Source organism: Tachyglossus aculeatus, chromosome 23 (genome assembly GCF_015852505.1).
Source record: "Tachyglossus aculeatus isolate mTacAcu1 chromosome 23, mTacAcu1.pri, whole genome shotgun sequence".
NCBI lineage: Eukaryota > Metazoa > Chordata > Mammalia > Monotremata > Tachyglossidae > Tachyglossus > Tachyglossus aculeatus.
The window spans coordinates 29,877,159-29,891,568 of record NC_052088.1 but is presented as its reverse complement, the minus strand read 5'-3'; the positions used below and the strand labels follow the sequence as shown (position 1 = coordinate 29,891,568).

At 54.6% G+C, this 14,410-nt stretch overlaps 1 protein-coding gene across 1 annotated transcript in view; it reads right to left on the bottom strand.

Annotated features, from left to right (window-relative positions):
• The window catches only part of RGMB (repulsive guidance molecule BMP co-receptor b), a 37,065-nt gene extending 30,338 nt beyond the window's left edge, over nucleotides 1–6,727 (bottom strand). The window contains exon 1 of the mRNA XM_038765813.1: nucleotides 6,508–6,727. Within this exon, the coding sequence (XP_038621741.1) occupies nucleotides 6,508–6,670 (163 nt within the window). The 5' untranslated portion in view covers nucleotides 6,671–6,727. The remainder of the gene's footprint in view (nucleotides 1–6,507) is intronic.
• Between the last annotated feature and the right edge of the window lie 7,683 nt (nucleotides 6,728–14,410).

Sequence of the window (14,410 nt, the reverse complement as noted above, 5' to 3'; positions counted from 1 at the left end):
CAACCCTCAGGAGGCAGGCAGGGACAGGGGCAGGCCCTGCCTGCTTCCTTCCTTCCTTCCTTCACAGTTAATCCTGGGTCAGTGTCAATGCCGTCCAGTCAAAGAAACTGTACACAGAACCCAGGCCCCGGACCCAAGGAAAAGAGGCAAATTTTGTACAGCTCTTTGGCTGTGAATGGATGGGAATAAGTGAGGGGGGGGAGAAAGGGAGAGAGAGAAGGAGGGAGGGAGAGAGAGAGAAAGAGGGGGGAAGGAGAAAGGGGGGAGAGAGAAAGGGAGAGAGAGAACGGGGGAGAGAGAAAGGGGGGAGAGAGAAGGGGGGAGAGAGAAGGGGGAGAGAAAGGGGGGAGAGAGAAAGGGGGGGAGAGAGAAGGGGGGAGAGAGAAGGGGGAGAGAGAAGGGGGGAGAGAGAAGGGGGAAAGGGAAAGGGGGGAGAGAGAAGGGGGAAAGGGAAAGGGGGGAGAGAGAAAGGGAGAGAGAGAACGGGGGAGAGAGAAAGGGGGGGAGAGAGAAAGGGGGGAGAGAGAAAGGGGGGGAGAGAAAGAGGGGGAGAGAAAGGGGGGGAGAGAGGGAGAAAGAGGGGGAGAGAGGGAGAAAGAGGGGGAGAGAGGGAGAAAGGGGGGGAGAGAGGGAGAAGGGGGGAGAGAGGGAGAAGGGGGGAGAGGGAGAAAGAGGGAGAAAGAGGAGCAGAGGGGGAGAGAGAGGGAGAGAAAGAGGGGGAGAGAAAGAGGGGGAGAGAAAGGGGGAGAGAAAGAGGGGGAGATGAGAGAAAGAGGGGGAGAGAAAGAGGGGGAGAGAAAGGGGGGAGAGAAAGAGGGGGAGAGAAAGAGGGGGAGAGAAAGAGGGGGAGAGAAAGAGGGGGAGAGAAGGGGGAGAGAACGAGGGGGAGAGAAAGGGGGGAGAGAAAGAGGGGGAGAGAGGAAGGGAGAGACAGAAAGAGGGAGAGAGAAAGGGAGAGAGAGAAAGAGGGAAAGAGGGAGAGAGGGAGAGAAAGGGGGAGAGAGAGAAAGAGGGAGGGAGAGAAAGAGGGAGAGAGAAAGGGAGAGAGAGAAAGAGGGAGAGGGGGAGAAAGAGAGAGAGGGGGAGAAAGAGGGAGGGGGGGAGAGGGGGAGAAGGGGGGAGAGGGAGAAAGAGGGAGAGGGGGAGAAAGAGGGAGAGGGGGAGAAAGAGGGAGAGGGGGAGAAAGAGGGAGAGGGGGAGAAAGAGGAAGGGGGGAGAAAGAGGGAGAGGGGGAGAAAGAGGGAGAGGGGGAGAAAGAGGGAGGGGGGAGAAAGAGGGAGGGGGGAGAAAGAGAGAGAGGGGGAGAAAGAGGGAGGGGGAGAAAGAGAGAGGGGGAGAAAGACAGAAAGAGAAGGGGAGAGAGAATGAAAGGGGGGAGAGAAAAAAGGGAGAGAGAAAGGGAGGGGAGGAGGAGAAAGGGGGAGGGGGGGAGAATGAGAGGGGCAGAGAGGGGGTGGGGGGGGAGAGGGGAGAGAGAAAGGGAGAGACAGAGAAGGGGGAGAGAGAGGGGGAAGAGAGAAAGGGGGGGAGAGAGGGGGGAGAGAGAGAGAAAGAAAGTGGAGGGGAGAAAGAGGTGTAGGGAGAGAGAGAGGGGGAGACAGAAGTTAAAGGGTCAGCAGTTTCAGCTCCCACTCCAAGCTCCTTTATTATGACTAATTCACAGCATACACCCAGAAATACCCAGGCTTCATGAATTTATAATGACAATGCACACTTTGCCTGTTACAGGCAGCTAAAGTAAACCTCCTGTCAAGATGCCAAGACAATGCAGAGTAGAAACAATCTCAAGCATCTAGCCAAGAAAGGCCATGAAGTGTATGAGTAAGCAAGTAACTCCATATTTGATTTTCATTCGGGAAACGCAGAGCTTTGCTAAAAATATGCAAATAAATGCACTCTCGGCTTCCCGAAGGGGTTGGATTCACAGCCTACAGGTAAAAGACTGACCATTTTCACTGGTCATCAGATTTAATGTCACGGGGAATTCCAGCAAGAGAGGATTCGGCTCTTCTGTTGTCATGTGGATTCCAGGAGAAAAAATGTGTCTGAATTTCCGCCCGGCGACTTTACACAAACACACGAAACCTCCACAACTCCAGGCAACACACTTTGCCAGCAGGCCCAACCACGATATCTGGAAACAGAATCACTTTTGTCTACAGAAGGCAATACAACGGGTGGCGAACTTTACTCTGCATTAACGCTAGCCAGTCACAAGCCTGCCAGGGCAAATTATACGGGGGCAGCAAAATAAGGCGTATGCAGCCCGATGACAAGGGGATTTGGCGGGAGACCTTATGCTGATCCACTCTGCAGTTCAAAACCATCGCTGTTCAACAGGCCCAAGTGAGAAACGGTTGGCCTGCCTCCAAGTACCCTCAACTGCCAGCTAAAGAATCGAAAAATCGAAAACCCTCCCCACCCCTCCCACTGAAGGCAACAGAAGTGCTACACATTGCAGGAGAGCCACTCCTGTCACTGATCATTCATTCATATTTACTGAGCGCTTACTGGGTGCAGAGCACTGCACTAAGCGCTTGGGAAGTACAAGTCGGCAACATATAGAGACGGTCCCTACCCAACAACGGGCTCACAGTCTAGAAGGATCATTCCCCTTCGCAACTGTGTCTGGAATTGGAAAACAAAACGCTTTCAATCTGGCCTGCAGACCCTTCCTTCTCACGGTCATGGCACTCCTGGATTATATCAACAGGATTTCTGGGTGCACCTGGGAAACAAAGGGAATGCAAAGCAGCGTGTGTGTGTGTTTAAAAAAAAAAACCCAACAAAACCCAAATGATCGTTTCTAAACCACTCTAATTCTGAAACCTCCTGTTAAGAGAATCAATCCCCCTCCCCGTCAATTTCCAGATACATTTATTTCCGTACAAAACAAATTATCCATGGTTCTCCCAAGAGTTTCGCAGCTTCCCTCTCCCACCACTCATTCATCTATTTAATCGTATTTCTGGAGCGCTGACTGTGTGCAAAGCACTGTACTAAGCGCTTAGGACGTTGAATTTAGTTGGTTGCACGCCGCCCAATTAATAGAAACGATGGGCTCCCCGATAGCCCTGCTTCCCCGGGGGCTCCTGTGACCCCCAAAACGACCCAAAGGATGAGTAGCAAACCTTTCCCAGGTGGGTTTCGGAAACGGGCGTAGATCCCTTCGCATCTGCTCCACAAAAATACGGGATTTAGCAGAGAGGATTGGGCAGAGGGTTTCACCCGGAGGTAGGTGGGCGGCGTTTATTCAAAATTTAAAATTCTTGAAAATGCAAGGTGGTCCCTCAGGGGGACCCCCCACACTTTCGCTGCTGGAAAAGTCAGCCCTAGGGTGAGTGCACAGAGGAGAAGGAGGAAAAGAGAGGTAGAGGAGGGAGGAGTTGGTCTCCTGCCCAGTGCAACGTGGTCCCAACTGGCTACAACACGGTAAGCCGATAATAATAACAACAATAATACTGGTGTGTTTTTTTAAGCGCTTACTATATGCCAGACACTGTACTCAGCACTGGGGTGGATACAAGCAACTCATCGATCTGCAGGGTCGGACGGGAGGTCCCGGGGGGATCAATCGATACTATTTATTGAATGCTCTCTGAGCAGGGCACCGTACTAAATGTTCGAGAGAAGACGGCTACAAGGGCACGAGGCCCTCAGAGACTTTCCAATCGGTTTCTGAGAAATAAAAAGCCTCAATCGACAGTCTTCATTTGTGTGTTTAGTCCACGTGGAGGACTGTACTAAGCGCTCGGGTGTGTACAAGTGAGGGGCTGGTGAGCTGCTCCCTGCCCTCGAGGAGGTTATTATTAATAATACTAATACCTGTTCAGCACTACGTGCCAAGCACCGTTAGAAGCACTGGGGTAGATATAAGGTAATCCGGTTGTCCCATGTGGGCTCACAGTCTCAATCCCCATTTTATAGATGAGGGAACTGAGGCACAGAAAAGTAAAGTGACTTGTCCCAGGTCGCACAGCAGACAAGTGACGGTGTCGGGATGAGAACCCAGGTCCTTCTGAATCCCACACTGGTGTTCTCGCCATTAGGCCACGTTGCTTCAGTTACAGTTGAGACCCCCGCCTCCCCCAACCCTCCAGGTCCTGGGCAGTGGGGGTGGGGGTCTGGGGGTGGGTGCCCCCCCCCAAGCTGGTCACCGGGAGAGGACCTTGTGTGGGGGGAGGTCTCCAATGGGGTCAGCATTGGAAGCCCCCCTCCCCCACTAAGAAGCCCCTCCAGCTGTCTCCAAGGTTGGGGGGGTCAGCCTTGGGACCCTCCCCTCACTAAGGAGCCCCTCCAGCTGTCTCCAGCCTTGGGACCCCCCCCCCCCATCACTAAGGAGCTCCTCCAGCTGTCTCGGGGTTGGGGGTGGTCATCCTTGGGAACCCCCCCCCTCATTAAGGAGCCCCTCCAGCTGTCTCCAGAAGGGGGTCAGCCCAGGGACCCCCCCAACTAAAGAGCCCCTCCAGCTGTCTCTGGGTGGGGGGAGAGTCAGCCTTGGGACCCTCCCCTCACTAAGAAGCCCCTCCAGCTGTTCCCGGGGTGGGGGGGGTCAGCCTTGGGCCCCCCCCTCCCCACCAAAGAGCCCTTCCACCTACTTCCAGAGGGGGCTCAGCCCTGGCCCCCCCACCACTAAGGAGCCCCTCCAGCTGTTTCCAAAAGGGGGTCAGCCTTGGGACCCCCCATCACTAAGGAGCCCCTCTAGCTGTCTCGGGGGGGGGGGGGGGGTTCGGCCTTGGGACCTCCCCCGACTAAGGAGCCCCTCCGGTTCATTTATCATTCATTCAATCGTATTTACTGAGCGCTGACGGTTGTCTCCAGAAGGGAGTCAGCCTTGGGAACCCCCACACTAAAGAGCCCCTCCAGATGTTTCCAGGGGCGTGGTCAGCCTGGAGACCCCCCCACTAAGGAGCCCCTCCAGCGCTCTCTGGGGGGGGGGGGGGTTCAGACTTGGGACCCCCCCAACTAAGGAGCCCCTCCAGCGCTCTCTGGGGGGGGTTTCAGACTTGGGACCCCCCCAACTAAGGAGCCCCTCCAGCTGTCTCCGGGGGGGGGGGTCAGACCTGGGGACCCCCCCTCACTAAACAGCTCCTCTAGCTGTCTCCAAGGTGGGGGTCAGCCCTGGGACCCCCCCCCACACACACACACACATACTAAGAAGTCCCTCCAGCTGTTTCCGGGGGGGGGGGGGTGTCAGCCTTGGAATCCCCCCTTCACCAAGGAGCCCCTCCAGTTGTCTTCAGAAGGGGGTCAGCCTTGGGACCCGCCCCCCTCACTAAGAAGCCCCTCCAGTTGTCTCCGGGTGGGGGGGTGTCAGCCTTGGGAACCCCCCCCACACACACACCAAGGAGCCCTTCCAGCTGTTTCCAGAGGGGGCTCAGCCCTGGGACCCCCCCCCCCCCAATAAAGAGCCCCTCCAGCTGTCTCCAAGGGGGATCGGCCTTGGGACACCTCCCCCACTAAGAAGCCCCTCCAGCTGTTTCCAGAGAGGGGGTCAGCCCTGGGGACCTCCCCCCCCCCATTCACTAAGGAGCCCCTCCAGCTATCTCCGGAGCGGGGGGGTCAGCCTTGGGACCCCCCCCACCATCACTAAGGAGCCCCTCCAGCTGTCTCCAAGGTGGGGGTCAGCCTTGGGACCTCCCCCACCCTCACTAAGGAGCCCCTCCAGCTGTCTCCAAGGTGGGGGTCAGCCTTGGGACCCCCCTCCCTAAGGAGCCCCTGCAGCTGTTTCCGGAGGGGGGGCTCAGCCCTGGGACCCCCCCCCCCAACTAAGGAGCCCCTCCAGTTGTCTCCAGAAAGGGGTCAGCCTTGGGACCCCCCCCCCCCGAATGAGATGCCCCTCCAGCTGTCTCCAAGGTGGGGGTCAGCCTTGGGACCCCCCCCACCTCACTAGGGAGCCCCTCCAGCTGCTTCCAAGGGGGGGGGTCATCCTTGGGACACCCCCCCTCCCAGTAAGAAGCCCCTCCAGCTGTCTCCAGATGGGGGTCAGCCTGGGGACCCCCCCCCCAACTAAGGAGCCCCTCCAGTTGTCTCCGGGGGGTGGGGGTCATCCCTGGGACCCCCCCCTCCACGGAGGACCCCTCCAGCTGTTTCCCGAGAGGGGGCTCGGCCCTGGGACCCCCCCTCACTGAGAAGCCCCTCCGGTTGCCTCCGGGGGGGGGGGGGGGTCAGCCTTGGGACCCCCCCCAACTATTCGTTAGCCTAGTGGTGAGTGTCCCCGCCTGTCACGCGGGAGACCGGGGTTCGATTCCCCGACGGGGAGGAGGCTGCTTGATCTTCGAGCGCTCAGCACAGTGCTTTGCACATAGTAAGCGCTTAATAAATGCCATCCTTATTATTATGATTTAGTATCCTGAAGCCCCTGCGGCTGTTTCCAGGGGTGGTGGGGTGTGTGTGTGTGTGTGAGCAGCCTTGTCCCCGCCCCGTCCCCAGCGGAGCGGAGCGGAGCGGAGCGGAGCGGAGCTGCCCGGGCCTCGGACGGCCAGGACCCGCGGCGGGCGGCCCTACCTGGGGGCGGCAGCTGCAGGGCGAGGCCCAGGAGGAGGAGGAGGAGGAGGCGGAGGAGGACGATGAAGACGGAGGCGGAGGCGGAGGCGGAGGCGGAGGCGGAGGCGGAGGAGCAGCGGGGGTCAGGCCCGGCCGCGGGGCGGGAGGGCGCGGCGCTGCCCATGCCCGGCCATGCAGGCCTCCGGGAGGCTGCACGGCGGCGGCGGCGGCGGCGGCGGCGGCGGCGATGGCGGGTCGTGCGGCATATGGGGTCCCCGGCCCCGGGGGCAGCGGGAAGCGCGGAGGTGGGGGGGGCGGCGGCGGCGGCGGCGGCGGCGGCGGCGGCGGCGGAGCACCGCCCGGGACCGAGGACTCCCGCCCGCCCTCCCGCCCTCCGGCCGCCCGTGTGTGCGTGTGTACGCGCGCGCGTGCGGGTGTGTGTGTGTGCGGGTGCGGGGGGGGTGTGTGTGCGCGCGCGGCTCCGCCCCCCGGCCGTGGCGGCCAATCCGCGCCCGTCCCCGCCCCCGGGCCCGCTACCCATTGGCCGGGCCCGGCCCCCCCAGCGGCGCCCCCTGGCGGACCGCCCCGCCCCGCCCCGCCCCGCCGCTCCCCTGGCGGCTCCGCCCCCGCCCCCCCCGGACTTCCCGGGACCCCGCCCACACACCCCACCCGCCTCCTCCTCCTCCCCCCTCCTTTCTTTCTCCTCCTCCTCCTCCTCCTCCTCCTCCTTTCTCTTCTTCTCCTCCCCCTCGTCTCCTCCCTTCCCTTTTCCGCCTCTCCTCCTTTCTCTTCTTCTTCTCCTCCCCCTCTTCCCCCCTTCCCTTTTTCCTCCTCTTCTCCTTTCTCTTTCTTCTCCTCCTGTTTGTTCTCCTCTTCACCCTCCCCCTGTCCTTCTCCTCCTCCTCTTCTCTTCTCGCCCCCTTCATTCTCCTCCTGTTCTTCTCCTCCTCCTCCCCCCTCCTCCTCCTTTCTCTTTCTTCTCCTCTTTTCTCTTCTCCTCCTCCCCCTCTTCTTCTCCCTTCTCTTTTCCTCTTCTCCTCCTTTCCCCTTCTTCTCCTCCTTCTCTTTCTTCTCCTCTTCATCCTCCTCCTGTTCTCCTCCTCCTCCTCTCATCCCCTTCATCCTCTTCCTGTTCTCCTCCTCCTCTCCTCCTCCTCTCCTCCTCCTTTCTCTTTCTTCTTCTCTTCCTCCTCCCCTCCTCCTCCTTCTCCTCTTTCCCCTCCTCCTCCTCCTCTTTCTTCTCCTCCTCCAACTCTTCCCCCTCTCCTCTTCCTCCTCCTTCCCCTCCTTCTTTCTTCTCCTGCTCATCCTTTCTCTCTCTTCTCCTCCTCAAACTCCTCTCTTTCTTCTCCTCTTCCTCCTTTCTCTTTCTTCTTCTCTTCCTCCTCTTCTCCTTCTCCTCCTTCCCCCTCCTCCTCCTTCTTCTCCTCCCCCTCTCCTCTATCTCCTCCTCCTCCTTCTTTTCTTCTCCTCCTCTTCTCTTCTCCTCCTCTTCATCCTCCTCCTCCTGTTCTTCTCCTACTCCACTACCTCCTCATTCTCCTCCTCCTCTTTCTTCTCCTCCTGTCTTCTCCTCACCCTCCTTTCTCTTTCTCTCCTCCTTTCTCTTTCTTCTTCTTCTCTTCCTCCTCCTCTTCTCCTCCTTCTCTTTCCCCTTCTCCTCCTTTCCCTTTCTTCTCCCCCTCTTCCCCATCCTCCTCTTCTTCTCCTTCCCACCTTCTCTTTCTTCCCCTCCTCCTCCTCTTCTCTTCTCCTCCTCCTCCATCTCTTTCTAATCCTCCTCCTCATCTTTCTCTTTCTTCCCTTCCTCCTCTTTCTTCCCCTCCTCCTCCTATTCTCTCCTCCTCCACCTCTTCCTCCTCCTCTGTCTCTTTGTAATCCTCCTCCTCATCCTTCTCTTTCTTCCCTTCCTCCTCCTCCTCCTCCTCCTCCTCCTCCTCCTCCTCAAGAAGCAGCATGGTTTGATGAAAAGAGCCCGGGCTTGGGAGTCAGAGGACATGGGTTCTAATCCCGACTCTGCCACTTGTCTGCTGTGTGGCCTTGGGCAAGTCACTTAACGTCTCCGTGCCTGAGTTACCTTATCTGTAAAATGGGGATTAAATCTGCCATCCCCCAGTAGGACAACCTGATTACCTCGTATCTATCCCGGCGCTTAGTACAGTGCCTGGCACATAATAAGTACTTAACAAATACCATTAAAAAAACCCTCACAAGGCGCGTCTGTCGCATTCTGCTTCAGACCGTACATTTGGCGTTTCAAACCGTTCTAAGGCAGGGCCAGTGTTGGCTGCGCGGAGGAGGAGGAGGAGAGGACGAGGGGAGGAGGAGAAGAAGAGGAGGAGAATAATAATTATTATTATTATGGTAGTTGTTAAGCGCTTATTATGTGCCAGGCACTGTACTAAACACCCTGGTAGAAACAAATCTGTCAGCTTGGACACAGTCTCTGTCCCTCGCGGGGCTCACAGTCTTAATCCCCATTTTACGGATGAGGGAACTGAGGCCCAGAGAAGTAAAGTGACTTGCCCAAAGTCACACAGCAGGCAGGTGGCAGAGTCGAGATTAGAACCCAGGTCCTTCTGACTCCCAGGCCCGAGCTCTATCCCTTAGGCCACACTGGTGGGCACCAGGAGGAATTTCCTGAGAGCCTTTAATTTCCCGGAGGAAACTGGGATCTCACTACTTCGGGGGTAGGGAAGAAGGGCTGGTGACTTTTCTATTTAAAACGTTTCCGGTCCATTTAATTCGACAGAGAAAACCTAGGTGTACAGATTTTGTCATTTTTAATAGCATTTGTTAGGCGCTTACTATGGGCCGGGCACTGTAATAAGAACCCTAACAATGGTATTTGTTAAGCACGTACGATGTGCCAAGCACCGTTCTAAGCACTGGGGTAGATACAAGGTAATCAGGTTGTCCCACGGGGAGCTCACAGACTTAATCCCCATTTTACAGATGAGGGAACTGAGGCACACAGAAGTGAAGTGACTTGCCCAAAGTCACACAGCTGATAAGTGGCGCTAAGTGCTGTGATGATAACAATAATGATATCACGGTGTTTGTTAAGCGCTATGTGCCGAGCACTATGCTAAGAGCTGGGGTAGATAATAATAATAATAATAGTTATGATATTTGTTAAGCACTTACTATGTGCCAGGCACTCTACTATAAGCCCGGGTGGATACGAGCTAATCAGGTTGGACACAGTTCATATTCCAGGCGGGGCTCCCAGATTCAATCCCCATTTTAGAGATGAGGTCACTGAGGCCCAGAGAAGTGAAGGAGCTTGCCCAAGGTTACACAGCGGACAAGTGGCGGAGCAGGGGTTAGGTTTCAGGGCCTTCTGACTGTCAAGCCTGTGCTCTATCCACTAGGCCATCCTACTTCTAAAGTATTTACTTTGTATTTAGCCACAGTGGATTCACGTTAATATTTTACATTTGGAGTTGTTTTATAGATTAATGGATAGACCCAAGTCATGCACAAAGGACTAGTAATCATGCGGTGGTTTATTTAATGGCCTCATTAAACTTTTCTACACTCTATGCAAATTCACCAAACTGGCCACACATACGTTCAACTAAATCCCCCCACCCCCCCCCCCTTTTTTTTTTTCCAGGTTAGGGCTGCTTAGTTGCCTCCGAAAAGGGATATTTGGCCCATTGGGCATGCAGGGAGTCTAGAGAAGAGAAAAGCAGGAAGCGTGTGATGGGTCTAATTTTGTTATCAGTAGGTGTGAAGTGGTATCTTATCTCCACGAATTGCTCCCACGCCAGAATCCACTTTCCCTACCTCTCCCCTTCAAGTGTATTTCTACTTCAGATGGCCAAGAAATCCTTACTTTTTTACAAGTTAACCTTCGAAATTCTACAAAAAAAAAAATCCTTTCTAAAGAGCTCAAGTAAAGGATCTCTAATCTGAAACTAGCAATCTTGAGGCTGTTGCTTTTTTTTTTACATTACGCTGTTAACTAGATTGAATAATATGGGAGGTTTGTTTTTATCATTCAGTTTAAAACAACGTCTAAGTTATTACTTGCAGACACATTCCTTAATGCAGTAGGGCCTTCATGTTCTCGTATAGCAACTTTTCATTGCATAATTAGAGGGGTATGACTCAAACAGTAAACATAACTTTCACTACCCAAGATATAATTCGAGTATTGCATGTTTTTATAATATGATATAATAACAGCTTGGGAACTGCCTGGAGACGTGATTTTTGGTATCACTTATGACACCATCTGTTAAATAACGCCGTTTATCGATGCTATTAAAGCAAAAAAAAACGCTTTGGAAAGAACTTGTGATTTTGTGAACTGTTACACGCGTTGCGCGTTACCTTCTCCTCACAGAGTAAACGCTCAATTAATACCATTGATGGATTGAGTTTCCGGAAATTAAGACTTTAATCCAGGGCATATTTTGCAAGGCAGATAACCAGTCGGTGTGGATAATTATCTGTCCTAAAAGGACAACATTAAGCGAAACCAACCGGCTCATCTCAGGGGTGGGAGGGACCCAGAGTTGTGGGTGGGGAATTTATCTGTTTATTGTTGCGGTGTCCTCTCCCAAGCGCTTAGTACAATGCTCTGCACACGGTAAGCGCTCAATACTAGGCTTGTGAGCCCGTCTTCTAGACTGTGAGCCCGTCGTTGGGTAGGGATTGTCTCTCTTTGTTGCTGACTTGTACTTTCCAAGCGCTTAGTACAGTGCTCTGCGCACAGTAAGCGCTCAATAAATACGACGGAAGGAATGAATGGTGTGACATCTTCTCGGATTTCCTCCTTTCCCGGTTCACAAAGTTCCCTGGAAGTTTTCTAGGGCTCCGTGACAAGAGAGGGCGCTCCAATCATCGCAAATTTCGAATTTCACGAAAATGGGGCTTTTAGAAAAAGGGAAAAAAAGAAACCCCCAAAACATCCTCCTCTCCTCTCCGAGGGTCTTAGGAGCCTCTTTTGTAGATTTGACAGTTCAAGATTTATGGGCCTAACAATCTACCATTTGCTGTTAGAGCGGTGTACAATCGCCTGAAGGGAAATGCTAATGTTCACCGTTAAACTGCAAGGTGGATCTTGAAATAAGATCGATTGACCCACTGGCCGGGTTTGGGGGGTGGGGAGGGGAAGCTGCCGATAGTAATGATGGTATTTGTTAAGCGCCTACTATGTGCCAAACGCTGTTCTAAGCGCTGGGGTACATACAAGGTGATCAGGTTGTCCCACGTGGGGCTCACAGTCTTAATTCCCACTTTACACCTGAGCTAACTGAGGCCCAGAGAAGTGAAGTGGCTTGCCCAAGGTCACACAGCAGACAAGCGGCGGAATCGGGATTAGAACCCACGACCTCTGACTCCCAAGCCCGGGCTCTTTCCACAAAGCCGTGCGGCTTGCGAATCCGGCCAGGCCCGGGTCCAAGGCCGGTGAGCTCAGTGGGGTTTTGATGATAAAGACTGTATTTGTTAAGCACTTACTTTGTGCCAAGCACTGTTCTAGGCGCTGGGGTGGATACAAGGTGATCAGGTTTTCCCACGTTGTCCCCATTTTACAGATGAGTTCACTGAGGCACAGAGAAGTGAAGTGACTTGCCCAAAGTCACACAACTGACAAGTGGAGCCGGGATTAGAACCCACGACCTCTGACTCCGAAGCCCGCGCTCTATCCACTAAACCAGGATGCTTCTGCTTTTGCAGAGAGCAAAGGGAAAAATTGGAGGCGCTGGAACAAGAAGAAAACAACAGGCCCCCCCCGGTCCAAGGTAGCATTAAGGTTTCAGCCTGGCTGGAGAAACCCCGCGGTCCACCTTTACATGATTTGCCTATCCCTCCGGCCCTTGACTCCCTTTCCATCCTTGCCCTCTTCCTTTTCCTCCTTCTCCCTTTCCTTCTCCTCCTTTATGTCCTTCTCCTTCTCTTCATCACCATCCTCATCACCTTCAGTCCTCCTCCTCCTTTCCCCTTCCCCTCTCCTCCTCCTCTCTCCGCTTCGTCTCCCTTTCCCTCCTCTTCTTCCCCTTCCTTTTTCTCCTCCTTTTCCTTCATTTCTGTTCCACCTCCACCTCTTTCTCCTTCTCCTCCTCTTCCTTCTCCTCCTTCCCTTCTTCCTTCTCCTTTTCTTCCTCCTCCTACTCTTTCTCCTCTCTTCCTTCTCCTCCTCCTCCTTTCTCCTCTTCCTTCTTCTCCTTTTCCTTCTCCTCCTTCTTCTCCTCTTCCTCCTCTTCCTTCTCTTCCTTGCCCTCCTCCTCCTCCTCTTTCTCCTCTTCCTTCTTCTCCTTTTCTTTCTCCTTCTTCTCCTCCTCTTCCTTCTCTTCCTTCCCCTCCTGCTTCTCCTCTTTCTCCTTCCCCTCCTCCTCCTCCTCTTTCTCCTCTTCCTTATCCTCCTTTCCCTCCTCCTCCTCCTCCACCTCTTTCTCCTTTCCCTCCTTCTCCTCCTCTTTCTCCTTCTCCTCTTCCCCTCCTTTTCCTTCTCCTCTTTCTTATCCTCCTCTCTCCCTCCCTCCCTCCCTCCTGATCTGACCCCACACCAACCTACCCCACTCCAGGCCCACTTACACCTGTGATGACCACAGAGGACTGGTACCTACTGAGGGCAAGAGCTGGGGGCTAGGGCTGGGCCAGGACTTGGGCCGAAGGGCTGGGGACGAGGATGGGGACTCGGATTTGGGGGCGAGGTCTGGGGGTGCAGGACTGAGCAGGGCTGAGCCGATGAGGGGAGGGGCTGGGAAGGACGAGGGGCCGGGAGCGGGTGTAGAAATCTTTTGGGGGTCCGCTCGCCTGAGGCGGTGGGAGGGATGTGCTTCCTGTCCACTTATCTCCAGAAACCCGCTCAGCCTCTCTCGAAACAGAATTAACCTCTCATTAGCCGGGCACTCCATCCCGAGAAAGCCCTAAAAGCTTTAGCATCGCGCTAATGTATTTAGAGTTTCCTTCCAGGCAGCGCGGCAGCAATAATTGCTCTTGTTAAGCTGCGGATCTCCTCCTCTCTCCCAGGCCCCAGACCTCCAACCTCAGCCCAAGTCCAGGCCAGGCCCAACCCCAGCCCAGATGCAGCGTGCCCCAGTTTAAAGAGCACAGGCCTGGGTGTTAAGATACTTTTTACGGTATTTGTTAAGCGTTTGCTATGTGCCTCAGTCCTCCTTCTCCTTTCCTCTTCCCTTTGCCTCCTCCTCGCTCCGCCTTGTCTTCCTTTCCCTCCTCTTCTTCCCCTTCCCTTTTTTCTCCTTTTCCTTCATTTCTGCTCCACCTCCTCCTCTTTCTCCTTCTTCTCTTCCTTTTCCTTCTCCTCCTCCCCTTCTTCTAAACACTGGGGTAGATTCAAGTTACTCAGGTTAGATCACCTATGCTGGGCAGCAGCGACATGGGGGGTAGGGACTGTCTCTATATGTTGCCAAATTGTACTTCCCAAGTGCTTAGTACAGTGCTCTGCACACAGTAAGCGCTCAATAAATACGATTGATGATGATGATGATGAGAGTGGAGGCTCAAGTTGACAGCATGGAAGGAGGTGATGGGAAACCACTTCCGGATTTTTACCGAGAAAACTCTGTGGATCCACTACCAGAACAATTGCCGCTGGAGATGGGGAGAGATGGAGAGATGCCCATGGAGTCGCTATGGGTCGGAAATGACTCGACAGAGTAAGACAAGACAGTCCCTGTCCCTCATGGGGCTCACAGTCTAAGTAGGAGGAGAGCGGGAGAACTGAGGCCCAAAGAAGTTGAGTGACTTATCCAAGGTCACACAGCAACCAATTGGCAGAGCTGGGATTAGAACCCGGTTCCTCTGACTCTCAAGCCTGTACTCTTTCCACTAGACCATGCTGCTTCTGTGTTCTGTGTCTCGCCCTCAATAATAGTAATAATAATAATGATGGTATTTGTTAAGTGCTTAATATGTGCCAAGCACTGTTCTAAGTCCTGGGATAGAT